The 27,767-nt window shown below is 57.2% G+C and overlaps 1 protein-coding gene across 19 annotated transcripts; it reads left to right on the forward strand.

Annotated features, from left to right (window-relative positions):
- Nucleotides 1–665: 665 nt before the first annotated feature.
- On the forward strand, nucleotides 666–26,725 carry ATP13A2 (ATPase cation transporting 13A2). Of its 19 annotated transcripts, none has more exons than XM_016954974.4 (29): nucleotides 666–911; nucleotides 6,916–7,010; nucleotides 7,138–7,320; nucleotides 7,622–7,680; nucleotides 7,873–7,987; nucleotides 8,283–8,362; nucleotides 10,299–10,376; nucleotides 10,568–10,637; nucleotides 12,168–12,275; nucleotides 12,363–12,429; nucleotides 12,533–12,664; nucleotides 15,499–15,654; nucleotides 16,172–16,282; nucleotides 16,367–16,413; nucleotides 16,507–16,695; nucleotides 18,849–19,055; nucleotides 20,106–20,201; nucleotides 20,285–20,444; nucleotides 20,558–20,678; nucleotides 20,829–20,953; nucleotides 22,395–22,555; nucleotides 22,679–22,795; nucleotides 22,912–22,991; nucleotides 24,208–24,360; nucleotides 24,448–24,544; nucleotides 25,413–25,636; nucleotides 25,726–25,877; nucleotides 26,051–26,220; nucleotides 26,325–26,725. In XM_016954974.4, exons 1-29 carry the CDS (start codon nucleotides 902–904, stop codon nucleotides 26,460–26,462), a joined length of 3,501 nt encoding a protein of 1,166 aa, XP_016810463.1. In that variant the 5' UTR covers nucleotides 666–901; the 3' UTR covers nucleotides 26,463–26,725. The 19 variants fall into 19 exon arrangements, with proteins under 19 accessions (XP_016810463.1, XP_016810458.1, XP_016810451.1 ...); XM_016954969.4 differs by having other exon boundaries at nucleotides 668–911; nucleotides 12,141–12,275; XM_016954962.4 differs by having other exon boundaries at nucleotides 671–911; nucleotides 7,873–8,002; nucleotides 12,141–12,275.
- Nucleotides 26,726–27,767: the final 1,042 nt, after the last annotated feature.

Here is a 27,767-nt window from a genome sequence, read left to right on the forward strand (position 1 = left end):
CAGGTGTGTCTGCAGGTCACGCTGTGAGGCTTCTCTTTCTCTGGCATTTCAAGGCCTCCAATGCATCATGGCAGACTCTCCCTGGGTCTCTGTGGGCGCACATCTGACCCTGTGAATCTCTGGGCAGGTGTATCTTCCTTCTTTGCATTCATCAAGCAGCGCCAGGCACTGTCTCAAGTGCTTGATACTCATTTTCTTTTTTTTCTTTTTTCTTTTTTTTTTTTTTTTTGAGACAGAGTTTCGCTCTTTTTGCCCATGCTGGAGTGCAATGGCATGATCCCGGCTCACAGCAACCTCCGCCTCCTGGGTTCAAGCGATTCTCCTGGCTTAGTCTCCGAGTAGCTGGGATTACAGGCATGCGCCACCACGCCCAGTTGACAAGCATTTTCTTGTGTGATCCTCGCAGCAGTTCTCTGTGAAGCAGGCATTGCTATCCTACAGGTTGGGAAAAGAGGGCCAGAGAGGATCAGTGACTTGCTCACGGTCGCACGGCCTGGAAGACATGGAGAGCTGGACCAGCACGCACAGTCCCTAACCACTGGGACGTGCTGGCGGGGGCTACCTCCGTGAGGTGTGTGTCTCCGGTCGCCCCGCCCCCGGTGTGTGCGGAGGAGCAGGCGGGGACTACAAGTCCCGGCAGCCCCGGCGCGGGCGCTGCGAGGGCCGCAGAGGGCCGGGCGGGGCTTGCGGCGCGCACGGAGGGACTGCGGCAGTGTCGGAGCCGCGCCGAGCCTGGTCGCTCAGGTGCCCCGCCCGCGCCAGCCCTGCTCCAGCCCCGCGCTAGCCCAGCGCCCCTCGCCCCGGGCCGTCCGGACCGCGCCCCCGCCCAGGGCCTTGCGCACGCCGGGGCTCAGGCCGAGGGCCGCAGCGCCGGGGCCGGCGATGAGCGCGAGGAGCCGGCATGAGCGCAGGTGAGTGCGGAGCCCGGGTCGGCCCCGAGCCCGGCGCGGTCCCCGGCCCGCCAGTTGTCGTCACCCCTTGGAGGGAGAGGGGAGGCGACGCCCCCCACCGCGGGGTCGCGAGCCCAGGAAGCGGGACCTGGTTGGGGATCCTGGCCCGTCCCCTCCCTTTTGACGGGGACTCGGCCCCGGTTTCTTCCCAGAGACGCCGGGGCTGGGGATGGCGCCGCCGCTCGCAGCCGGTCCCTCCCCTCCCCTGCACCCCTCAGCCGCGGGATTGGAAGCCGGGCGCTTGTGCAAGAGGGTCCTGGGGCCGTGCGGGGACGGGGAGGCCACCCCACGCCCACTTAATCGGATCCCACCCCGAGTGACGGATGTCCAGGTGGGGGAGACGGCTGCATCCTCGGGCCTCTGGGCAACCCCTCTGGGCTGAATGAATGAATGAATGGGGTTGGGGGAGTCGGGACTCCATTTCCTGGGTAGATGTCCTGGGCCACAGCGCCACTCCTGACCTCCTGCCTCAGGCCCCCAGAGAAAACCCGTCACACCCAGGGCCAAGGGCCACACCCTCCATGCAACCCATCCCTGGCCAGATGTCCTACGCCCACTCCTCCAGGGTCTAATTTAAATCCCACCTGCCGGGAATGGGGCCAGTCCTCCTCCCCTATCCAGAAAGGTCTCATCTCAGTGTCTGTCACTCAGCCCCCAGCCCCACAGCCTGGAGTGCACCCCCGGCGAGGGAGGGGAAGGAAGGAGGAAAGACAGCCCCTAGAATCCAGATCCAAAGATGGGAAGATGGTTCACACACACTCCCGCCCCAGCCTGGCAGAAGACAGGAGCTCCCTGCCGCCGGGAACCACAGCCAGGGAGGAGGCAGCCGCCCTGGGCCGCTGCCAGGTCACCAGCAGGAAGCCAAGGCTTCCGCAGGAAATAAGAGGTCCCAAATGGCTCTAGCCCCTCTGATCCACAGTGCTGGTGACACTGCCCCGAGCTGTGACCTCAGACGAGGTTCAAGTCCAGTCTTGGCCCCTCATAGCTGTGTGACTTTGTGCTTGTCAATCTACTCCTCCGGGCCTCGTTTTAAATGGGAATCCTAATCTGTACTTTTCATGGAATGGCTGTGGGAAAGAATGTGCCCATTCAGAGACACTCATTTCCAGCTTCTCCCCTTTCAAGCTCTATGACCCTGGACAAGGGATTCACATGCTGTTCCTCAGTTTCCCCAGGTGTACAATGGGGATAATAATAGTCACTACCCCAGAGGGTTGTGTGTGAAGCTTCATTGAGTTAGCACACTGAAGGGCTTCCGCAGGGCATGGTGAGCACTCCATGGGAGCTGCTGTTCATCAGAAGAGCAATGACAGGCCAGGCATGGTGGCTCACGCCTGTAATCCCAGCACTTTGGGAGCCTGAGGCAGGCGGATTACTTGAGGTCAGGAGTTCAAGACCAGTCTGGCCAACATGGGGAAACCCCGTCTCTACTAAAAATACAAAAATTAGCTGAGTGTGGTGGCATGTGCCTGTAGTCTCAGCTACTTCAGGAACTGAGGCAGGAGAATTGCTTGAACCTGGGAGGTGGAGGGTGCAGTGAGCCGAGATCTCTCCACTGCACTCCAGCCTGGGAGACGGGCAGGGGGGAAGGGGGGAACGGGGGGGAAGACTCCATCTCAAAAAAAAGAGCAATGCCATCATGAAGGTGCTCTCGCCCCCCCACACAGCCTGTGGGTGCCTGTTCTGGGCTGGTCTGAGCTGGTGAGTGCTCAGATACCCTCCCGCAGAAGCCCTGGGGAGACTGGGCTGTGGCTGGGGATAAACAGATGTACTGCAGGAGAGAGTGCCCTGGGCATGATCCCTGCAGGGAGGGGCTCTGGAGGTTTCCACAGCTGTGACTTCCTCCCTCAAGTTCCACTCCCCTTTTCCTCCTTGCCAAGGTTGACTGAGAGAGTGTCATTGTGAAGTGACAGTCATACGATTGCCATGAGGAAGAACTTCCCAGGGGGACCGCTGTTTACTGGGGACTCTGCCCTCTTTATGAAGAACCTTTTCTTCATGAAGAGTCTTGAGGCCGGGTGTGGTGGCTCACACCTGTAATCCCAGCACTTTGGGAGGCTGAGGTAGGAGGATCAGCAATGAGGCCGGGAGTTCCAGATCAGCCTGGGCAACAAAATGAGACCCTGTCCCTACTAAAAAAAATTAGCCTGGTGCAGTGGCACCTGCCTGTAGTGCCAGCTACTTGGGAGGCAGAGGCAAGAGTACCTCCTTTAGCCTAGGAGGTCAAGGCTCCAGTGAGCTAGGATCATGCCACTGTGCTCCAGCGAGCTAGGATCATGCCACTGTGCTCCAGCCTGGGTGACAGAGTGAGACCCTGTCTCTTTAAAAAAAAAAAAAAAAAAAAAAAAAAAGGAAGCGGCTCAAGCCCCTCCCCCCAACTCCCAGCACCTTTGCCTTCAAGCTCTGTTGTGTCCAAGAGACAGACATTCATTCATTCAGTCAGTCAGTCGGTCAATCAGTGTTTCCTGACCCCCGAGCACATGGCAGGTACTGTGAGCAGGAAGGGCAGTGACACCCATCCGAGCCTGATGCTGAGGGGAATGTCAGGAGTAGATGTGCTGGGCAGAGAGGACCTGGGAGTAAGGCCAGCCCTGTTCCAGCTTTGAGACAAGTCTGAGGGCAACCGCCCCAGAGGCTCAGTGCTCTCGTTTGTCAAACTGGGTAAGAGAGCCCACCTTGTGGGTTGGTGCGGGAGGAAATCAAATCAGCACCGCAGGGATGGCTCCTTTCCCATCATCCCTGAGCCCGCTGGGCTGTTGGCCTGAGGGTTTTTTTTTTTTTTTTTTTTTTTTGAGTCTTGCTCTGTCACCCTGGCTGGAGTGCAGTGGCGTGATCTCAGCTCACTGCAAGCTCCACCTTCTGGGTTCACACCATTCTCCCGCCTCAGCCTCCCAAGTAGCTGGGACTACAGGCGCCTGCCACCACGCCCGGCTAATTTGGTTTTTGTATTTTTAGTAGAGACAGGGTTTCACCGTGTTAGCCAGGATGGTCTCAGCTAGTCTCCACCTCCTGACCTCGTGATCCGCCCCCCTTGGGCTCCCAAAGGGCTGGGATTACAGGCGTGAGCCACTGCGCACGGCCGGCCTGAGGGTTTTAAGGTACAAGGAGCAACTGTTGAATGGGCCTAGGGAGCCGTGGGGCAGCCAGGGCTTCAGACAGGGTGATGTGAAAGGAGAAGAGAGCCTGGGAAATGGATAAACAGAAGCCACGCCCCCCTGACCTGGGAGCCGGGTCCTGCCCACCTGTCCACGCAACCCCCCCAGAAACTTCAAATGCTTCTACCTCCCTGTGTACTGGATGCTTCGGGACTATCATGAGAAATGGAAGCCCAGAGAGGCAAAGGCACTTGCTGTATGAAACACAGCATCAAAAAAGAAATTCTTAGGAACAAATGATGGGCAAAAAGACAAAACTCTGTCTCTACAAAAAAAATTAGCTGGGCATGGTGGCCTGTGCCTGTAGTCCCAGCTATTTGGAGGCTGAGGTGGGAGAATTGCTTGAGCCTGGGAGGTCAAGGCTGCAGTGAGCTATGATCGCAACACTGCACTCCAGCCTGGGTGACAGAGAGAGACTGTCTCAAAAAAAGACTTATACACGAAAACTGTAAGCTGGGCATGGTGGCTCACGCCTGTAATCCCAGCACTTTGGGAAGCCGAGGCTACAAGAGTGATAAGTAAATAAATAAATGAATGAATGAATGAAAGGACATCACAACCGAGGTTACCTGGCAGGGTTGATACGTTAGCCATGTACCCTGTGCACAGTGAACCCTCTAGGAGTGTTGAAGCCAGAGTGCTTGGGGATGGGGCTGCTCAGAGGCTGGGGGTGCTGTGCCCACAGCAGCTGCCTGGGGCACTCTGGACTCTTTGGGTAGAAATTTTAGAAGGGCTCGCCGGGCGCTGTGGCTAACGCCTCTAATCCCAGCACTTTGGGAGGCCAAGGCGGGCGGATCACGAGGTCGGGAGATCGAGACCATCCTGGCTAACACGGTGAAACCCCATCTCTACTAAAAATACAAAAAATTAGCCGGGCGTGGTGGCGGGCACCTGTAGTCCCAGCTACTCGGGAGGCTGAGGCAGGAGAATGGCGTGAACCCGGAAGGCAGAGCTTGCAGTGAGCCAAGATCGCGCCACTGCACTCCAGCCTGGGTGACAGAGTGAGACTCGCTCTCAAAAAAAAAAAAAAAGGAAAAATTTTAGAAGGGCTCAGACTGGGGGATGAAGGAGGGAGCCCAGAAAATCAGCAGCCTACCCCGCACCCGCCCAGCTTTCCCAGCCTGCTTAGTGAACTTTTTCAGAGGCTCTTGTGAAACCACAGATGCCTAGCACCATCCCTACCCTGGCCTGAGGAGTTGATCCAGCCAGTCTGGGGAGGGCCCTGGCATCTGCATATGTAAAAGGTGCTCCAGGTGGTCTGGGACCGTAGATGAACCCTGACAGAGGCTGTCCAAGGGCGGAGGTGGTGAGCTCTACCCCCTCTGGAGCCCCAGAACATCCACTGGCTGCCTGCCCTGCTAAGGCCACAGCTCTACAGCACAGGAGGAAAGAGTGAAAAGAATGTCTGTGGCCGGGCGCAGTGGCTCAGCCTGTCAGCCCGGCACTCAGGGAGGCAAGGCAGGTGGATCACCTGAGGTCGGCAGTTTGAGACCACCCTGACCAGCATGGTGAAACCCCGTCTCTACTGAAAATACAAAACTTAGCTGGGCGCCTGTAATCCCAGCTACTCGGGAGGCTGAGGCAGGATAATCACTTGAACCTGGGAGGCAGAGGTTGTAGTGAGCCGAGATCATGCCATTGTATTCCAGACTGGGCGACAGAGCAAGACTTCATCTCAAAAAAAAAAAAGAGTATCTGCAATAGAACCACCTGATACCATTCCCCAAGTCTCAGTTTACCCATCTGTAAAGATAGGCCTGCAGGGCTGACCTTTTATTAGTCCAGACTTGACTTTGCATCTCCTCACTGCCAGACCTGGGCTGGGCACGGGCATGGAATGAAGATAAGCATCCCTGACCCCTGCCCTCAGGGTGGGGACTGGATGAGGATAGAAAAGTGAGACCCAGAGCTCCAAGGAAGCTAATGGCTGGATGCACGAGCACCGTGGGGGCTTGGGGCACTGTCCAGGCCCCATTCTCCAATTCTGGGCCATACCCAGCAGAAAGACCGACACACACAAGGAAACAAGACACTACTGGCCAAGCACGGTGGCTCATGCCTGTAATCCCAGCACTTTGGGAGGCCAAAGTGGGCAGATCACTTGAGGTCAGGAGTTCGAGACCAGCCTGGCCAACATGGTGAAACCCCATCTCTACTAAAAATACAAAAATTAGCTGGGCATGGTGGTGCATGCCTATAATCCCAGCTACTCGGGAGGCTGAGGCAGGAGAATCGCTTGAACCTGGGAGGCAAAGGTTGCAGTGAGCTAAGATCATGTGACTGCACTCCAGCCTGGGTGACAGAGTGACACTGCGTCTCAAAAAAAAAAAAAAAGATACGGTAAGTAAGAACCGACGGAAAGAAGAGCCAGATAAAGGACACAGGAAGACATGAGCTTTGGGCTCTGTCAGACCAGGTGCTTACTGTTTTGTGTTTTGTTTTGTTTAGTTTTTTGAGATGGAGTCTCACTCTGTTGCTCAGGCGGGGGTGCAGTGGTGTGATCTTGCCTCACTGCAACCTCTGCCTCCCGGGTTCAGGTGATTCCCCTGCCTCAACCTCCTGAGTAGCTGAGATTACAGGCACGCGCTGCCACGCCCGGCTAATTTTTTTTATTTTTAGTAGAGATGGGTTTCACCATGTTAGCCAGGTTGGTCTCGAACTTCTAACCTCAGGTGATCCACCCGCCTCGGCCTCCCAAAGTGCTGGGATTACAGGCGTGAGCCACCGCGCCCAGGCTGATGTTTATTGTTTTTAAGGAAGCAAGAGGAGGAGGTGCCTCCCCAAATGACCTTTCTCTTTTCTGTCCACAGACAGCAGCCCTCTCGTGGGCAGCACGCCCACCGGTTATGGGACCCTGACGATAGGGACATCAATAGATCCCCTCAGCTCCTCAGTTTCATCCGTGGTAAGTGGGCAGAGTGGGGTAGGGAAAAGCTGCAGGGGGTGAATGCCCAGGCCCACCCAGACACCCCAACTTCCTACTCCAGCCCCGTTCCCACCCCGACCTGGGCCCTCTCTCGCTGCGTTCGCAGAGGCTCAGCGGCTACTGTGGCAGTCCATGGAGGGTCATCGGCTATCACGTCGTGGTCTGGATGATGGCTGGGATCCCTTTGCTGCTCTTCCGTTGGAAGCCCCTGTGGGGGGTGCGGCTGCGGCTCCGGCCCTGCAACCTGGCCCACGCCGAAACACTCGTTATCGAAATAAGAGACAAAGAGGTGAGAGTCAGGCTGAGCCTGGGGCTAGAGAAGCACAGTGAGGGTCAGGGTCGGGGGTGGAGGATGCTTGGGTGCCAACCCGGCCACTGACTTTCCATGGGACATTAGGCAGGTCCCGCTCTTCTCTGGACCTCAGCTTTCCCATCTGAGCATTGGGCAGAAGGGACGGGTCGGGTGGTTTCTGGAGGGCTCTCCATAGCCTTGATTTCTGCCTTCTCCAGCAGGGGTCGCCTGGCTGTAGGACAGGGCCTGGGAGGGGAGGGGACTCTTCTGAGACTGAGTCCATACCTCTGTGTTCCAGGATAGTTCCTGGCAGCTCTTCACTGTCCAGGTGCAGACTGAGGCCATCGGCGAGGGCAGGTGAGGCAGCCCCATTGCCCCTTCCCAGAAGCCCCTGCTACCCTGGCCTCCCCAACTTCCCCAACCCTTGGCCCCCACATAAAGGCTGACTCTGGCGCCTCCCATCCTAGGGAGGGAAGATGGCTCTGTGAGCACAGGGAGGTGCCAGGGCAGCTCCCAGAGCTCAAGAGTAACCCTCACCCCCTTCCCCAGCCTGGAGCCGTCCCCACAGGCCCAGGCAGAGGATGGCCGGAGCCAGGCGGCAGTTGGGGCGGTACCAGAGGGTGCCTGGAAGGATACGGCCCAGCTCCACAAGAGCGAGGAGGCGGTGAGTGTCGGACAGGTGGGTTCTGAAAAAGTCCTTGCCCCTCTCTCAGCCTCGGTTTCATGATCTGTGCAATGGGAGAGTCAGACTTCATGTTCTTCCACCACCTTTTAGTTCTGTTGTCCCAAACATCCAGGATGCTGTCTGAGCACGTTTACACTTTCAGGCCTCTCCCCACCTCTCTGTCTGGTGACACCAGTCCCTGCCCCCTACCCCCATCCCTCGGCTCCCAGCATAAGCACACTGCTTCTGGGGCCGGGGCCAGCTTCCAACCCATCCTCTCCTCTCTCCCACCCAGAAGCGGGTGCTGCGGTATTACCTCTTCCAGGGCCAGCGCTATATCTGGATCGAGACCCAGCAAGCTTTCTACCAGGTCAGGTAGGAGTCAGGGCCTGTGTGGCTCATGTCACCTCCCAGAGTGGCACTGGTTTGGGCACAGACGGTGGCATGGCATGGCCTGGGCTCCCCTCTCAGCTCTGATGCTTTTGCTGTCTGAAACCTTGGGCAGGTTACTGAGCCCCTCCAGGCCTGGGATCTCTGTCTATAAATAGGGCATGAAGATAACTTCTGCCTCCTAGGATTGTTTTGATGGTGAAATAGATAATAATTTATGTAGAGCTTGGCACCGAATGTGGTCCGAGGTGGTGACACCACTGTGAATCAGACTATCAGCTCTGGACTCAGACTGTCTGCTCGGGGTTTAGTCACTGCTCTGCCACCTACAAAAGGCTTAAGAAACATGAGCTCGGGCCGGGTGCGGTGGCTCACCCCTGTAATCCCAGCACTTTGGGAGGCCAAGACGGGTGGATCACGAGGTCAGGAGTTCAAGATCAGCCTGTCCAAGATGCTGAAACCCCGTCTCTACTAAAAACACAAAAATTAATCGGGCGTGATGGCATGTGCCTGTAATCCCAGCTACTTGGGAGGCTGAGGCAGGAGAATCGCTTGAACCTGGGCGGCAGAGGTTGCAGTGAGCCAACATCACGCCACTGCACTCTAATCTGGGTGACAGAGCATGACTCCATCTCAAAAAAAAAAAAGAAAAAGAAACACAAGCTCACCACACACCTTAGTTTGTGTGTATGTGTGTGTGTGTGTGTGTGTGGTTTTTTTGGTTTGTTTGTTTTTTAAGATGGAGTTTCACTCTTGTTGCCCAGGCTGGAGTGCAATGGCGCATTCTCGGCTCACTGCACCTCCGCCTCCTGGGTTCAAGTGATTCTCCTGCCTCAGCCTCCCGAGTAGTTGGGATTACAGGTGCATGCCACCACACCCAGCTAATTTTTGCATGTTTTGTAGGGATGGGGTTTCACCATGTTGGCCAGGCTGTTCTCAAATACCTGACCTCAGGTGATCCACCCGCCTCAGCCTCCCAAAGTGCTAGAATTACAGGCATGAGCCACCGGGCCCTGCTCACACACTTTAGTTTGAATGCCGCAGAAGCAGACCCCCAGACAAGGGCTCAAGGGCAGGGAGTTTGTTTTGAAGCTGATCCCAGGCAGTGCTGGGGAAGGGATGGAAGCACGGAGGGAGGTTATGCTGGCGGCCACAGCTGTGGACACCCAGACTTCAGTCGCCTGGGGATCTCCTTGGGCCAGCGTAGACCACACACCTCTGGGCGACCTCACACAGGGAGTGAGGACAGTTACCATCAAATTCCCTGCCATTATCAGTCACGGGACACAAAGTCTTCCACGCTTTCCGGGCTCACAGGCAGGGGATTCACATGCAGCCAGAAGGCCTCAGGTAAAGACAGGTGTTTTCAGGGTCCAGCTGTCCTGTGGAGGTGAGGCAGAGGGGAGATGGGGATGGCAGCAACAGCCTCTGCTGCATGATGGGGTTAATAGCAAAAATCACCCGTGCATTCATCACTTAGCAAGTGGCAGGCACGTCCAAAGCAGTCCCCGAGGCTTGCCCCACTTAATCTACCCATGGCCCTATGTGGTAGGTGCTGTCACTGCCCCCATTTTGCAGATGAGAAAACTGAGGCACAGAGAGGTTAAGTGACTTGCCCAAGGTATCATCAGTGTAAATAGTGCCCTTATCACTAAATAACAGCTACTCTTTTCACTGTTCATATTATTAGCATCATCTCTCGCTGTTCTCCTTCTTCAGTGACTTGGTTTGGAACCCAGTGAGAGGAACAAAAGGGCAAAGCCAAGCCTTGGGTTCAAGGGGGGCTTACTTGCTCCCAGGAGCTCAGTGTGGCAGAAAGGGGATGGGGGGCCTACAGCCCATAGTCTCCAGCCTGCACAGGGTAGGGGATGCAGACCTCAGGCCCCATGGCCCATACGTGTCCCCTCGCACCCACCCCCAGCCTCCTGGACCACGGCCGCTCTTGTGACGACGTCCACCGCTCCCGCCATGGCCTCAGCCTCCAGGACCAAATGGTGAGGTCAGTGCTGCCCTGGACCAGGGTGTCCTGAGAACTGGGGCTCCTTGTGTTGCCCCCCAATGTGGTTGCCTTCCAGTCACCTGCCTTCCTGGGCCTCAGTTTCCCCAGCTGAAAATGGGGAGCTCCTTCACCCCGGGAGGGTCCAGCCACAGCTCCTCCTTCTAATGGCTTGGCCTCATCCCCTCTTCCAGGAAGGCCATTTACGGCCCCAACGTGATCAGCATACCGGTCAAGTCCTACCCCCAGCTGCTGGTGGACGAGGTAGGGCTGTCCCTGGGTCTTGCCCCAGCCCTGGCCTGGCGTGCTGTGTGACCTTGGCGCAGGGCTTGCCTCCTCTGGGCCACTTTACAGTGGCAACCAGACCAGCTGTCCCCTTCTCCATAGTGGATCATCATCTCAGAACCTGCCGCAGTCAGCCTAGCCAGAGAGACCAGGTCCAGGAATTGGAGGTTCTGCCCAAGGCTTGGGTCACAGATTGGGGCCCCACTTGCAGGGATTGGAGGCCAAGAGGCAAATCCACGCAGCCTGAGCACCTATGGGGTCCCCAGAGACACGCCCTAGAGCCTGGGTCCTCTCTGTGCGTCCTCCACTTTCATGCTCCCAACAGTCCCGTGGGTTGGGCCTGGGACTGCACTGTTCACACCTGAGAAATCCAAGCTTCAGTTGGAGGCTGTGACATGGCCAAGGTCACACAGGGACAAAGAGAAGCCAGTGACCTGGACACAACTAGAATAAAGTGTGAACATCCCAGCCCTCTGATCGGGGGCAGGCACCATGAAAGAGATCTTTGAGTCTGGCCCCATAGAAATCAGTCTGTCACTTAGAAGCTATGTGGTTTTTTGTTTTTTGTTTGTTGTTGTTTTTTTTGAGACAGAGTTTTGCTCTTGTTGCCCAGGCTGGAGTGCAATGGCGCGATCTCGGCTCACTGCGATGTCCACCTCCTGGGTTCAAGTGATTCTCCTGCCTGAGCCTCCTACATAGCTGGGACTACAGGCGCCTGCCACCACGCCCAGCTAATTTTTTTTTTTTTTTTTGTATTTTTAGTAGATACGGGGATTCACTATGTTGGCTAGGCTGGTCTCAAACTCCTGACCTCAGATGACTCACCTGCCTCGGCCTCCCAAAGTGCTGGGATTATAGGCATGAGCCACCGCACCCGGCTGGAACTATGTGGTTTTAGGCCAGTGGCTTAACTTGTCCATGCCTTGGTTTCCTCATCTGTAGAATGGAGCTAATGGTGGCACCCGCCTTGTGGAATTGTCATTGCCATTGTATAACACTTAGATAAAGCGCTTGGCGTGTAGTGGGGGTTCAGTAAATACCCTTATCCTATTTATTTGTTTGTTTATATTTTTTTGAGACAGGGTCTCCCTCTGTCACTCAGGCTGGAGTGCAGTGGCGCGATCTCAGCTCACTGCACCCTCCACCTCCCCGGCTTAAGTGATCCTCCCACCTCAGCCTCCTGAGTAGCTGGGAGCGTAGGCACAGGCCACCCCATCAGGCTAATTTTTGTATTTTTTGTAGATATGGGGTTTCGCCATGTTGCCCAGGCTGGTCATAAACCCTTGTCCTCTTTAGAGCGGAGAAACTGAGGGCCCTGGGGATGTCTGGTTGGGTGGGGACGGGATTGACCAGGAGAAAGGCCTGGCTCCAGTCCTTTGGCAGCCACTGGGCCCTCTGCTCCCATGGGCACAGGAGACCCAGCCCGTGGCTGGGCTGCCCTGGGGGACGCGGCCCTGACGCTGCCTCCCGCCCCTCCCCCAGGCACTGAACCCCTACTATGGGTTCCAGGCCTTCAGCATCGCGCTGTGGCTGGCTGACCACTACTACTGGTACGCCCTGTGCATCTTCCTCATTTCCGCCATCTCCATCTGCCTGTCGCTGTACAAGACCAGAAAGGTGAGTGCCATAAGGTGGGTGGGGACGGGACAGGTGGGTCCCCAGGGGCCCCCACCCACTCACGGCCCTCTTGTCCCCTGCCCACAGCAAAGCCAGACTCTAAGGGACATGGTCAAGCTGTCCATGCGGGTGTGCGTGTGCCGGCCAGGGGGAGGTGAGGAGCTAGGGCCCAGGGGGCGGGGGCAGGAGTGGGAGGGTCGGGGGGCATGGCTGGGGCTGGCCCCACCTAGCTGAGCTCCTCTCCTGCCTGCCTGCAGAGGAAGAGTGGGTGGACTCCAGTGAGCTAGTGCCCGGAGACTGCCTGGTGCTGCCCCAGGAGGGTGGGCTGATGCCCTGTGATGCTGCCCTGGTGGCTGGCGAGTGCATGGTGAATGAGAGCTCTCTGACAGGTGAGCCCCAGCCCCTGGCCTGCAGCTTCCTTCCTCCCCTGCCATCCAACCCTTTGCCCGGCGGCAAAAGTGTTCATTTGAGTTTCCTTTTCCTTTTTTGTTTTTTTGTGAGACGGAGTTTCACTCTGTTGTCCAGGCTGGAGTGCAGTGACATGATCTCAGCTCACTGCAGCCTCCACCCCCCAGGTTCAAGTGATTCTTGTGCCTCAGCCTCCTGAGTAGCTGGGACGACAGGTGCATACCATCACACCCAGCTAATTTTTTATTTTTAGTAGAGATGGAGTTTCACTATGTTGCCCAGGCTGGTCTTGAACTCCTGACCTCAGGTTATCTACCCACCTCGGCCTCCCAAGGTGCTGGGATTTCAGGCGTGAGCCAGCGCGCCGCCTCCTCTTCCTTTTTCTCTCAAGCAACAATCCCAGCTTTAGGACTTGCTAACCTCACACCCCTGGGCCGTTACCACTTATCATCTCCGTGCCTCAGTTTCTTCTTCGGTAAGATGGCTGTCAGTCACTCCTCCTGGACAGAGTTGTGCAAAGCGCTTAGGAGCGTGAGAGGTGCAGCATAAATGGCCAGCCACCCAGTGCATCTGGGCTATTTCTCCTTTTTTTTTTTTTTTTTTTTTTTTTTGAGATGGAGTTTGACTCTTGTTGCCCAGGCTGGAGTGCCATGGTGCGATCTCAGCTCACTGCAACCTCCACCTCCTGGGTTCAAGCGATTCTCCTGCCTCAGCCACCCAAGTACCTGGGATTACAGGTGTGCGCCACCACACGCGGCTAATTTTGTATTTTTAGTTGAGATGGGGTTTCACCACGTTGGTCAGACTGGTCTTGAACTCCTGACCTCAAGTGATCTGCCCGCCCCAGCCTCCCAAAGTGCTTGGATTACAAGCATGAACCACCGCACCTGGCTGCATCTGAGCTGTTTCTATACCAGTGCCCACCTTCAGGTCATAAAGATTCCAGATGGCACAGGAGAGTGGGAAGCCCTCTCCCAGAGTGAGAGACTGCGGTCCCCATTCACTCTCCCACAGTCCCCTTCCCTTCCCCTCCCCAGGGCAGCCACTGTGAAGGGTGTGAGGTGTCTTCCATGCCTTTTTCCGCATTATGTGTGTGCACATGGGCTGATTTGCCTCTCCTTTTGTTCTGAACGCGGGATTGTATGCTGTGTATTGTTCCATACTTTGCTTTTTCTCCTGGCATCCTTCCACAAGCACGGATGGCCCCACGTCATGGCTGCATGAGAGTCCACAATACGGATGTATTGTAACTGACTCAACCGGCCCGCTCGCCATGAGTATTTAGAATGTGATTTTCCAGCCATTGCAAAGGACGCCACAGGAGCAGCTTTGTCCTGTGTCTCTTGATGTGTGCAAGTGTTTCTTTCTCTGAGATGTGTTATATTTTGGTGGTAGATACTGGAGAGAGTTTACTAAAAACCAGAGGATAGTGGTTTTTTTCCAGGGAAGTTTTCTGGCTGGCATTGTATTTATATCATAACATTAATCGCAGGCCAGGCGCAGTGGCTCGCACCTGTAATCCCAACACTTTGGCAGGCAGAGGTGGGTGGGTTGCCTGAGGTGAGGAGTTCGAAAACAGCCTGGAAATCATGTTGAAACCCCATCTCTACCAAAAATACAAAAAATTAGCCAGGTGTAGTGGTGCACGTCTATCGTCCCAGGTACTTGGGAGGCTGAGGTGGGAGGATCGTTTGAGCCTAGGAGGTGGAGGTTGCAGTGAGCCGAGATTGCACCACTGCACTCCAGCCTGGGTGACAGAGTAAGACTCCGTCTCAGAAAACAAAAAAAAAAGTAGTAATTGTGATCAGTATGATTTGTGGGCACACGCCCTGAGCCCTGCCCTCCACAAACTGTCCACACATACTTCATCTGCTCATCTCTTGTGAGGCAGACATGGCAGGATTGTCTGACTCCCTTGCAGGAATGTGCACACAGTAGGTGCTCAATAGTCCCAGCCTGCAGGCATTCAGTAAGGGAGTGCCACTGTTTGCCAGGCAGCCTGCCCAGGACTTCACAGGGCCACGGCAAGCATGCAGTGCTTTTCTCATTCCAACTCATGGAAATATTTGCCCCCTCCATGTAAATATTTCTCTCCCCTCCCCCTCCTCCTTCCCCCTCCCCTTCCTTACCCATCCCCTCCCCTCCCCTCCTCTTTTGAGACAGAGTTTCACTCTGTTGTCCAGGCTGGAGTGCAGTGGCACGATCTCGGCTCACTGCAACCTCCGCCTCTCTGGTTCAAGTTATTACCCTGCCTTAGCCTCCCAAGTAGCTGGGATTACAGGTGCCCACCACAACACCCGGCTAATTTTTGTATTTTAGTAGAGACAGGGTTTCACCATGTTGGCCAGCCTGGTCCCGAACTCCTGACCTCAAGTGATCTGCCCACCTCAGCCTCCCAAAGTGTTGGGATTACAGGCGTGAGCCACCGCATCTGGCCCCTTGTAAATATTTCTGTTGGTTGGAGTTAGAAAATCACTCCATGCATGTTATAAAATAATTCCAGCAGAAAGAGAATGACTCCCCCACCCCACCCCACTGCACACATGATGCCCACACATGCTCTGTCTGACCCCCCCGCTGGTTCCTGGGAGCTGGCTGCCACCTGCTTCCAGGAGTGTCTCCCTGTGCCTTTATATCTCCGTCCTGTCTGAGCCTCAGTGTTCCTCTCTGTCAAATGGGGCTGTGATTTCTTGTTCACACCTGGTTACAGAGTTAACTGAGACTTAGAGCTTGTGGGACAATTCTACACGGAACTCCTGGTTTGCTGGTGGGAGGGAGGGGTGTGGAGTGGTCCTCACACCACGTTCCCCACCAGGAGAGAGCATTCCAGTGCTGAAGACGGCACTGCCGGAGGGGCTGGGGCCCTACTGTGCAGAGACACACCGGCGGCACACACTCTTCTGCGGGACCCTCATCTTGCAGGCCCGGGCCTATGTGGGACCGCACGTCCTGGCAGTGGTGACCCGCACAGGTATGAGCCGGGAGGCTGGGCTTGAGAGAGATCCCGGGCTCAGCACCCGTGGGAGAGGTGGAGTGGGGCAGGGTGGGACCTGGAACCCTGGACCCCACCTCTGCTGCTGCCCTGCTGTGGGACCTCGGGCCAGTTGCCCCCCAACTGGGGTCTGAGCATTCCCATCTTAGCAGAAGTTGGGCCAGACTAAGGCCCAGCATTGCAAGATCTGGAGGAGCCGCCGGGGTTACAGTGCTGGAGCGGGCGGGGATGTAGCGGAGAGGCAGGAGCCTTCCCTGTGTCTGGATTTTAAGTGGAACCACCCAGTGTTTAGATGCTATCCACTAGTTCCTTGTTTAAAGCCCTTAAAAAGCCTACAAGAGCCGGGCCAGACCTGTTAGGACTCCACACTGCTGATGGCTAATTTCACAAACATCATGTCTTGCAACTCCAGAGGCACGGGTCGGGAGGGCTAGGGGTGGGGAAGGCCTGCCCTCACCCTGGCTTCCCTGCCTTGGGGTCCCCGCCTCCTCCCCAGGGTTCTGCACGGCAAAAGGGGGCCTGGTGAGCTCCATCTTGCACCCCCGGCCCATCAACTTCAAGTTCTATAAACACAGCATGAAGTTTGTGGCTGCCCTCTCTGTCCTGGGTGAGTGGTCCCCTGCACCCTCCTCTGCCCATAGCCCCCCAACCTGGGTCCCAAATCCCACTCAGTCCTTCACTGTCCCCACAGCTCTCCTCGGCACCATCTACAGCATCTTCATCCTCTACCGAAACCGGGTAAGCCTTGGGGGTGGGGTGGGGGGGTGGTGCTGCCAGCAGGGCCCAGGGGCCAACCAGCCAGGTGCTCACATTCATGGTGCCCCCTGCCAGGTGCCTCTGAACGAGATTGTGATCCGGGCTCTCGACCTGGTGACCGTGGTGGTGCCACCTGCCCTGCCTGCTGCCATGACCGTGTGCACGCTCTATGCCCAGAGCCGACTGCGGAGACAGGGCATTTTCTGCATCCACCCACTGCGCATCAACCTGGGGGGCAAGCTGCAGCTGGTGTGTTTCGACAAGGTGGGGCCGCAGGTGGGGTTGGTGCAGGGGAGCGGGACAGCCACAGGCGCCCCAGTGAGGCCTCCACACCCACGTTATTCTCTCAGCAGCACCCACAGGATGCCAGGTCCTGTCTAGGGATGGAAACCCCCAGAGGATCCACCCCCGCCCCCACCCCATCCCACTCCTGCCCTCACTGGGCTCACGGTCTGGCAGATGAAATGTCTAGAATCATGTATTCATGTGTTCAAGAACTGGTGGGGGGCCGGGCGCGGTGGCTCACGTCTGTAATCCCAGCACTTTGGGAGGCTGAGGCAGATACATCACCTGAGGTCAGGAGTTCAAGACCAGCCTGACCAACATGGCAAAACCCCATCTCCACTAAAAATACAAAAGTTAGCCAGGCATGATGGCACGTGCTTGTAATCCCAGCTACTCGGGAGGCTGAGGCAGGAGAATCGCAGAGGTTGCAGTGAGCCAAGATCGCGGCATTGTACTCCAGCCTGGGTGACAGAGCAAAACTCAAAAAAAAAAAAAAAAAAATTACTGGTGGGGACCTGGGGCCCTAGTGTGCATCCCGTGCTGCTCCCAACCCTTGGGGCCCAGCAGTGACCAACACAGGCATCCTTGTGGTCACTGGAGTGTGTGTGTCCCCCACCAAAATAAGTGATCCAGGAGTGCACAAAGGAGCTGCCGGAGCTAAGGGGTGGGCAGTGGGTTTTAGGAAGGAAGCCAGTGGGATAGCTTGATGGGTTCTAGATGGGGACACTTCCTTAGAGAGAAGGCAGTCAAGGAAGCCCCCTGAGCAGGTCCCTCAGTGACCTCAGTGAGGGGCAGGTCGAGGAGAAGCAAGGGTAAAAGGCGGGAGTGTCATAGCACAGATGTACCGTGTGCCTGGGGCACAGGGAGTGGCGTGGCACAGATGTGCTGCGTACCTGGGCATGGGGAGTGGTGGAGCAGGACAGGGACGGGTAGGCAGTGGCCTGGTTGACAGAGGCTAGGTGACATTCAGAGGTTCTCGGGGGCCACAGAGCGCTTTTAAACTGGGGAGGGGGCCCAGCACAGTGGCTCATGCCTGGAATCCTAGCACTTCGGGAGGCCGAGGCGGGTGGATCATGAGGTCAGGAGTTCAAGACCAGCCTGGCCAATATGGTGAAACCCCGTCTCTACTGAAAATATAAAAAATTAGCCGGGCGCGGTGACATATGCCTGTTGTCCCAGTTACTCGGGAGGCTGGGGCAGGAGAATCGCTTGAACCCGGGAGGCAGAGGTTGCAGTGAGCTGAGATCACGCCGCTGCACTCCAGCCTGGGCAACAGAGCGAGACTCCGTCTCAAAAAAAATAAATAAACCGGGGAGGGGGATGACCAGATTCCTATAGCTCCCAGGCTAGCCAAGGAGCCAGACACGTACTTGGGCAGTTAGAGTCTAGGATGGGGAACACAGGCACTGACTCATGCACTCATTCAACAAATATATTGAGGCTGGGTGTGGTGGCTCATGCCTGTAATCCCAGCAGTTTGGGAAGCCAAGGCGGGTGGATTGCCTGAGGTCGGGAGTTCGAGACCAGCCTGACCAACATGGTGAAACCCCGTCTCTACTAAAAATACAAAAATTAGGTGGGCGAGGTAGCGCGTGCCTATAATCCTAGCTGCTTGGGAGGCTGAGGCAGGAGAATCACTTGAACCCGGGAGGTGGAGGTTGCAGTGAACTGAGATTGCGCCACTGTACTCCAGCGCGGGCGACAGAGCAAGACTCCATCTCAAAAACAAACAAACAAATAAATAAATATATATATATAGAGAGAGAGAGAGAGAGAGAGAGAGAGCACCAACCGTGGGCCGGGTCCTTAACCACAATGCACAAGTGTGTGGAAGTGAAGAGGCCATGGGTGGGAGCCCAGAGCAAACCACCTGCCCTAACTTGGGAGTTAAGGAGGAAGACACCCTGGAAGAGATGATGCTAGACAGGGAGATGGTGGGGGCTGGGGAGGGGAACCCCAGCAGAGGGAATCACATGTGCCAAGGACAGCAGTCAAGAAAGGGCATCTTTTGGCTCCAGCTCGAGTTCCTGGGGTTCCCATAGGGTCCGCCGGGCCTGGGGTTTAGAGGCCCAGCTCAGCAGGGCAACCCCATCCCAGGACTCATCGCTGCCCCACCCACCTGTCTCCCACAGACGGGCACCCTCACTGAGGACGGCTTAGACGTGATGGGGGTGGTGCCCCTGAAGGGGCAGGCATTCCTGCCACTGGTCCCAGAGCCTCGCCGCCTGCCCATGGGGCCCCTGCTCCGAGCACTGGCCACCTGCCATGCCCTCAGCCGGCTCCAGGACACCCCCGTGGGCGACCCCATGGACTTGAAGATGGTGGAGTCTACTGGCTGGGTGAGGAGGCCAAGCAGGTCAGCCCCCTGCCTCTGGGCAGTGGGGCCTAACGAATCCCACCCTGTCTTCCCTCTCCGTCTTCCAGGGTGGTCTCTTATTATGCCCACCATTAATAATAATAGGCCAGGCGCAGTGGCTCATACCTGTAACGTGGCTCCCGGCACTTTGGGAGGCCAAGACGGGAGGATCACTTGAGCCCGGGACCCCAGCCTGACCTACATGGCAAAACCCCATCTCTGCCAAAAATACAAAAATTAGCCGGGCGTGGTGGTGCATGCTTGTAGTCCCAGGAGGCTGAGGTGGGAGGATTAATTGAGCCCGGGAGGGCGAGGCTACAGTGAGCTGTGATCACGCTACTGCACTCCAGCCTGGGTAACAGAACGAGACCCTGTCTCAAAAAATAATAATAATGATAGGCCAGGTGCAGTGACTCATGCCTGTAATTCCAGCACTTTGGGAGGCTGAGGTGGGCAGATCACCTGAGGTCGGAAGTTTGAAAGCAGCCTGGCCAACATAGTGAAACCCCGTCTCTAATAAAAATACAAAAATTAGCCAAGTGTGGTGGAACATGCCTGTAGTCCCAGCTACTTGGGAGGCTGAGGGCAGGAGAATCATTTGAATCCAGGAGGCAGAGGTTGCAGTAAGCCGAGATCACACTACTGCACTCCAGCCTAGGTCACAGAGTAAGACTCTGTCTTAAAATAAAAGTAACATAATAATAATGGCAAGGCCTCAGGCTGAGTGCCTACTATGCGCCAGTGCACGGCCACAGAGGCCTGGTCTCATTTCCTCTTCCCCAAGCCCTAGCAAGCAAGCTCAAATGTTGCTTCACGGATGCTGAGGCTGGGAGATTTGGAGTAACGTATTCCAGGTCACCCAACAGCTTGTAAGTAGCAAAGCTAGAGTTTGAATTTGAGTCCACCTGGCTCCAAAGCCCACATTCTTAACCCACCATTCAGTCTCCCATGAAGGAAGTCTTCCCTGAGTCTAGCTCAAATCTCTCTGTGAGCCAAAGCCCCCAGACACCAACCTTCCCTTCCTGCCTGCCAGGTCCTGGAGGAAGAGCCGGCTGCAGACTCAGCATTTGGGACCCAGGTCTTGGCAGTGATGAGACCCCCTCTTTGGGAGCCCCAGCTGCAGGCAGTGGTGAGCTGAGGGGGGCCTGTTGGGTGCAGGGCAGAGGGGTGGGCTCCCCAGCCAGCACCTCAGCTGCCTCTCCAACCCTGCAGGAGGAGCCCCCGGTGCCAGTCAGTGTCCTCCACCGCTTCCCCTTCTCTTCGGCTCTGCAGCGCATGAGTGTGGTGGTGGCGTGGCCAGGGGCCACTCAGCCCGAGGCCTACGTCAAAGGCTCCCCGGAGCTGGTGGCAGGGCTCTGCAAGCCCGAGACAGGTGCAGGGGGCAGCCCCTGAGTCCCCCTCGTTGGGCATTGGCACAGAATGGGGTGGGTACCCAGCCTCTGTCCCTGCCATCCCCTCCTTGTGACACCTGCCTCTCCCTGGCAGTGCCCACCGACTTCGCCCAGATGCTGCAGAGCTATACAGCTGCTGGCTACCGTGTCGTGGCCCTGGCCAGCAAGCCACTGCCCACTGTGCCCAGCCTGGAGGCAGCCCAGCAACTGACGAGGTGGGCCTGTCTCCTGTCCCACCCATTCTGAGGACTAGGCAGAGGGAGGCTCTCACGCAGGCAGAGCCCAAGGAAGATGCCCTGCCTGGTGGCTGGGAGAGGGGCCCTGGCCACTGCATGACCTCTGATCCAGGTCTGCCCACCCTCCAGGGACACTGTGGAAGGAGACCTGAGCCTCCTGGGGCTGCTGGTCATGAGGAACCTACTGAAGCCGCAGACAACGCCAGTTATCCAGGCTCTGCGAAGGACCCGCATCCGCGCCGTCATGGTGACAGGTACAATGGCATGTAGGGGCCCGGGCTAGCAGGGCAGAATCCGCCCCTTCCTGGCAGAGAAAAGGGGCACCAGGGATTCCTTTTTGGGGCATCTTTTGGGGCCCTTGCTTCAGGCCAGGTCCTTTTTAAACATTTCATGAATCTTCACAATATCCCCCCCGCAAGTGGTAATTGTCACCCCTGTTTGACAGATGAGGAAACTGAGGCTCAGAGGAGTGGAGTGACTTGCAAGGAGCCCAGGTGTGCTGTCAGACAGCCTGGGTTCCAGGTGGCACCTCTGAGAAATGGGGATAATGATGTCAGCCTCAGAGGCTGTGACAAGCTCAAGGAGCAGGAAGAGAAAGATTCTGGCTGGGCGCGGTACTTCATGCCTGTAATCCCAGCATTTTGGGAGGCCAAAGGAGAAGGATGTCTTGAACCCTGGAGTTCAAGACCAACCTGGGCAACATGGCAAAACTCCGTCTCTACAAAGAATACGAAAATGGCCGGGCACAGTGTCTCACGCCTGTAATCCCAGCACTTTGGGAGGCCGAGGCGGGCGGATCACTTGAGGTCAGGAGTTCGAGACCAGCCTGGCCAACATAGTGAAACCCCGTCTCTACTAAAAATACAAAAAATTAGCCAGGCATGGTGGTGGATGCCTGTAATCCCAGCTACTCGGGAGGCTGAGGCAGGAGAATCACTTGAACCCGGGAGGTGGAGGTTGCAGTGAGCTGAGATCACGCCATTTCACTCCAGCCTGGGCAACAGAGAGAGACCAGTCTCAAAAAAAAAAGATTCTAGCTAGGGTGAGACAGCAGGAGCTAAGAGGTCTGTGTCCTTGTCCTCCCCACCCCTGCACACACACATATGTGCACACACATTCGTGGGCACTTGGCAGCAGAGTCACACAGCAGCAAGGAGTATATGTAGCCTGGGCACATGGCTCATGCCTGTAATCCCAGCACTCCGGGAGGCCGAGGCAGGGGGATCACCTGAGGCCAGGAGTTCAAGGCCAGACTGGCCAACATGGTGAAACCCCATCTCTACTAAAAATACAAAAAAATTAGCCTGGTGTGGTCGCACCCTCCTGTAATCCCAGCTACTCAAGAGGCTGAGGCAGGAGAATTGCTTGAGCCCAGGAGGAAGGAGGTTGCAGTGAGCCGAGATCAAGCCTGCACTCCAGCCTGGGTGACAGAGAGAGACTCTTGTCTTAAAAAAAGAAAAAAAAGGAGTATATGTGGAGCTCCAGCCCACGGCTCCAGGTTCTCCTAAGACCCTTCAATGCCTGGATCTACAGATGAGAAAACTGAGGCAAAGGGATGTTGATAACCTGCCTCAGCTCACTTGGCTGGTGGTGGCAGATGGATTTCATCCAGCCTGTTTTCCCATCTGTAAGGATCAGGATGAGGATGGTCTCCCCGTATAGCCTCAGACCCTCACCTTGCCCCATAACCCCCAGGGGACAACCTGCAGACAGCGGTGACTGTGGCCCGGGGCTGTGGCATGGTGGCCCCCCAGGAGCATCTGATCATCGTCCACGCCACCCACCCTGAGCGGGGTCAGCCTGCCTCTCTCGAGTTCCTGCCGATGGAGTCCCCCACAGCCGTGAATGGCGTTAAGGTGAGGCTAACCCAGAGTTCCAGCTGTACCGCACCCAGTGACCCCACCCCTGTGTCACCTGACCCAGGCCCCAACTCTCCAGGGTGGGCAGGGGGAGCTAAGCTGAGCTTCCTGGGCCCCCAGGATCCTGACCAGGCTGCAAGCTACACCGTGGAGCCAGACCCCCGATCCAGGCACCTGGCCCTCAGCGGGCCCACCTTTGGTATCATTGTGAAGCACTTCCCCAAGCTGCTGCCCAAGGTAGGGCCGCCCCCAGCTCCCTGGCCGCCCTGCGCCTCCCCTGCTCTGTCTCCTTCCTCACGGCTCGCTCTCCCTGGTGGGTGCCTCAGCCCTCCCCCATCTCCCTGTGCTCCCAGGTCCTGGTCCAGGGCACTGTCTTTGCCCGCATGGCCCCTGAGCAGAAGACAGAGCTGGTGTGTGAGCTACAGAAGCTTCAGTGAGTGCTCGGCAGAGGGTGTGGGCAAGGGCCTGCGGGGACTGAGCTTGTCCGTTCGTCTGTGCATCTGTCCTTCCCCAGGGCCCTGTCTCCCTCCTCAGGCACCAGAGAGCTGTCACCCCTCCTCACCAAAAGCAGGCAGGCTCTCCCAGGTCTTTCATGCCAAAAATAATAATTGTAGGCTGGGTGCGGTGGTTCATTCCTGTAATCCCACCTCTTTGAGTGGCTGAGGTGGGAGGATCACTTGAGCCCAGGAGTTTGAGGCCAGCCTGGGCAACAAAGTCAGACCCCATCTCTTATTAAAAATTTAAAAATTAGCCAGGTGTGGTGACACACCGGTCATCCCAGCTACTCAAGAGGCTGAGGCAGGAGGGTTGCTTGAGCCTGGGAGGCTGCGGCTCTAGTGAGCCATGATCACACCACTGCACTTCAGCCTGGGCAACAGAGCGAGACTCTGTCTCAAAAAATAGGAATAGGCCAGGCGCGGTGGCTCATGCCTGTAATCCCAGCGCTTTGGGAGGCTGAGGCAGGCGGATCACCTGAGGTCAGGAGTTCGAGACCAGCCTGGCCAACATGGTGAAACCCCGTCTCTACTAAAAATACAAAAATTAGTTGGGCATGGTGGCGCACACCTGTAATCCCAGCTACTCAAGAGGCTGAGGGCACTTGGGCAGCAGAGGAGGTTGTAGTGAGCAGAGATCACGCCACTGCACTCTAGCCTGGGCAACAGAGGGAGACTCTGTCTCAAAAAATAATAGGCCGGGCACGGTGGCTCATGCCTGTAATCCCAGCACTTTGGGAGGCCGAGGCGGGTGGATCACCTGAGATCAGGAGTTTAAGACCAGCCTGGCCAATATGGTGAAACCCCATCTGTACTAAAAATACAAAAAATTAGCCAGGCGTGGTGGCGGGCGTCTGTAATCCCAGCTACTTGGGAGGCTGAGGCAGGAGAATCACTTGAGCCCAGGAGGCAGAGGTTGCAGTGAGCTGAGATCATGCCATTACACTCCAGCCTGGGCTACAAGAGTGAAACTCCGTCTCAAAAAATAATAATAATAATGATAATAATAATAATAATTGCATCTATTCACTGAGCGCCTCCTGTACACCAGGCACCATGTGGCATTAGGGGCCCAGCTGTCATCATATTCTGCCAGCCTACCCATGGGGTGGTGGGGTAATTCCCCAGGCCACACCTGTCCACACCTCTCTTCAGGTACTGCGTGGGCATGTGCGGAGACGGCGCCAATGACTGTGGGGCCCTGAAGGCGGCTGATGTCGGCATCTCGCTGTCCCAGGCAGAAGCCTCAGTGGTCTCACCCTTCACCTCGAGCATGGCCAGTATTGAGTGCGTGCCCATGGTCATCAGGTAAGGCAGGCAGGGACCGGTGGGTGAGGGCTCAGCAGGGCTGGTCAGCCAACCTGGGCCCCCTAATGTCCATGCCCTGCCACCCAGGGAGGGGCGCTGTTCCCTTGACACTTCGTTCAGCGTCTTCAAGTACATGGCTCTGTACAGCCTGACCCAGTTCATCTCCGTCCTGATCCTCTACACGGTGAGTATCTGCAGAGCTCCGTACCCACAGCTGTCCCAGGACTAGGGAGGGGACACAGCCGTGTGCCTTGGAGCTGGCAGGTCCCAGAATAGATGACGTGGGCCCAGATCCTGACCCTGCCACTCTCCGGCTGTGTGGTTGGAGAGGTGGCGAGGCTTGGGGGAGATGAGAAAAACACCAGGCACGGAGCCTGGTACCCACTAGGTCCTCACAAATGGCAGCAGCTGTCGTGGGCTAACATCTTGACCGCAACTCTGGGAGCTCCCCAATCTGCAGGGAAGACTGAACGGAGGCAGGGCCAAAACCCTTGCCCCCGCCCCATCCCCACAGGTCTGCCCATTTCCCCAGATGCACTTGCTTTGCCCCATACCTTGGCTATACCTCCCACACCCTACTTGGAGGAGCTCTCCCCTCCCCTGCTCTGGGCATGGCCTGCTCACCCCCAGCGAATGAGGTGACACTGCAGGGCGGCGCACATCTTATACTTGGGTCTGTCCCTGTGTCTGCCTGAAAGCGAGGAGCTCCCTGACGGCAGGAACTGTGCATGCCCTGGTAGCTATAGGGACTCCGCAAGGCAGAGCCGAAGCCTCCCCTTCGGGCCGGGAGTTTGTTACAGGGAGGGAAACCTCCCCTCAGATTTAGGCCCCCAAGGTCAGCACAGGTGCCCTTTCCATCAGACCAGGGGTTTGTCTCACATCAAGAGCGGCACCTCCTCCACTGGGCTGGCAGGAGAGTACGGCCCCCATTAGACTGGGGGATGCCTTACCCATCAGATTCCTTCGGGGCAGGCGTGGGGCCTCTGCTATCAGACTAGGGGCTGCCAGGGCCAGGTCTTAGTTTCCCCTCTGTCCTCCCTTCCCTGTGGCAGATCAACACCAACCTGGGTGACCTGCAGTTCCTGGCCATCGACCTGGTCATCACCACCACAGTGGCAGTGCTCATGAGCCGCACGGGGCCAGCGCTGGTCCTGGGACGGGTGCGGCCACCGGGGGCGCTGCTCAGCGTGCCCGTGCTCAGCAGCCTGCTGCTGCAGGTGGCCCTGGTGACCGGCGTGCAGCTAGGGGGCTACTTCCTGACCCTGGCCCAGCCGTGGTGAGTAGGGAGCTGACTGACCACCCCCATCCCACCCCTTCCCTGTCCACCCCACGTTCGTTCCCTGACCCCCATCCCTGTACCCCCAGGTTCGTGCCTCTGAACAGGACAGTGCCCGCACCAGACAACCTGCCCAACTACGAGAACACCGTGGTCTTCTCTCTGTCCAGCTTCCAGTACCTCATCCTGGCCGCAGCCATGTCCAAGGGGGCGCCCTTCCGCCGGCCGCTCTACACCAATGGTGCCACTGCGGGCGCGGGCGGGAGATGCTGGTGGAGGGAGGGAGGAGCCCTGGGGTGCTGGGGAGGCAGATGGGAGAGAAGGTGCCGGCTGAGTGGAAGACTGGTGTGCACACGTGTGTCCGTGGGTCCTGGGGGGGCGTGGCTCCTGCCTGAGAGACTCTCCTGCTCCCAGTGCCCTTCCTGGTGGCCCTGGCGCTCCTGAGCTCCATCCTGGTGGGCCTTGTCCTGGTCCCCGGCCTCCTGCAGGGGCCGCTGGCGCTGAGGAACATCACTGACACCTGCTTCAAGCTGCTGCTGCTGGGTCTGGTCACCTTCAACTTCGTGGGAGCCTTCATGCTGGAGGTGGGGCCCGCCCTGGGTCTCAGCAGCGGGAGAGAAGGGAGGTGGGGGTGGATTGACCCCAGCTCAGCCCCCGCTGCCCCTGACACCCTCCCTGCCCTTTGCAGAGCGTGCTAGACCAGTGCCTCCCCGCCTGCCTGCGCCGCCTCCGGCCCAAGCGGGCCTCCAAGAAGCGCTTCAAGCAGCTGGAACGAGAGCTGGCCGAGCAGCCCTGGCCGCCGCTGCCCGCCGGCCCCCTGAGGTAGTGCAGGCCCACGGGCACCCCAGACACTGGAACTCCCTGCCTCTGAGCCACCAACTGGACCCCTCTCCAGCGACACCACCGCCACCACCTCCCACATCCCTGAGGTTGGCGACTGTCTACACTCCTCCCCCGAGACCACCCCCACCCTGGAGAAGCGTTGACTACTGTCCCCTACCTCGGACCATCCCGCGTAGGGGTGGCAGCCCCCAGCTCCCCTCAGTGCTGCTGTCGGTGTAGCAAATAAAGTCACGATATTTTCCTGGCTCTGCCGTGCCTGTCTCGTACCTGGCACCATAGACCCTCCCACCTGCCCAGGAGGAAATGCACATACCCCCGGGTGCCCAGCTGGCAGCCCCTGCATGTGTCTGCCCCTGGAACCCCCTGGGGGGCTGGTTTTTCAGGCTGGTTTTTCAGCCTGACAACCCCCTGGAACCCCCTGGTTTTTCAGACTCCATTGGCCAACTCCCCTCTCTGGGCCTGTGTTCCCTCATCTCACAGTAATAATGTTTCCTCTGTGTCCAGCATGTGCCTGGATATTCCGTTTAGCTTTTTTTTTTTTTTTTTTTTTTTTTTTTCTTGAGATGGAGTCTTGCTCTGTCACCCAGGCTGGAGTACAGTGGCGTGATCTCTGCTCACTGCAACCTCCGCCTCCCAGGTTCAAGCGATTCTCCTGCCTCAGCCTCCCGAGTAGCTGGGATTACAGGCATGTGCCACCACGCCTGGCTAAATTTTGTATTTTTAGTAGAGACAGGGTTTCATCATGTTGGCCAGGCTGGTCTCGAACTCCTGACCTCAGGTGATCCGCCCACCTTGGCCTCCCAAAGTGCTGGGATTACAGGCGTGAGCCACTGCGCTTGGCCCCATTTAGCATTTTACACACATTGTCATGTCATCCTTCCAACAACTGTGGTACTATTCCCATTTTACAGATGAAGAAACCAAGGCTTAGATGTTACACAAGTAGTCAGAGTGGGGCCGGATAGCTTTGACTCCAGCTTCGATGTTCCTAACCCTCCTACCCTCCTTTGGAGGACAAGGAGATGTGGGCTTGCCTGGGAGGCATTTGCTAGGGGGCAGCTCCCTCTCTCCCACCTTACCCCCTCCCCATCCCACCCCAGCATCCTGGGACATGTTTGTGGGCAGTTCCTTCCTCAGATGAAATCCAGGCTCGGAGCCCACATCTCCCAGCCAGAACAACGCGCATCATCCCTCAGGGAAGGGTGGGTGCCTCTGAGCTCATCTCACCAGCGGGCCCCTGGCCAAGCCCCTCTGCTCTGGAGAGGCAGCTTGGCCGTCTGGCTCATCT

This window comes from Pan troglodytes, chromosome 1, assembly GCF_028858775.2.
Source record: "Pan troglodytes isolate AG18354 chromosome 1, NHGRI_mPanTro3-v2.0_pri, whole genome shotgun sequence".
Classification (NCBI taxonomy): domain Eukaryota; kingdom Metazoa; phylum Chordata; class Mammalia; order Primates; family Hominidae; genus Pan; species Pan troglodytes.

What these genes read in the sequence shown, in the direction of transcription:
- ATP13A2 (XM_016954962.4), top strand. An exon ending in AGGCGGTGAGTGTCGGACAG is followed by an intron (nt 8,003 to 8,282) that starts GTGGGTTCTGAA and finishes TCTCCCACCCAG; the next exon opens with AAGCGGGTGCTGCGGTATTA. An exon ending in TGCGTGCCCATGGTCATCAG is followed by an intron (nt 24,361 to 24,447) that starts GTAAGGCAGGCA and finishes CCTGCCACCCAG; the next exon opens with GGAGGGGCGCTGTTCCCTTG.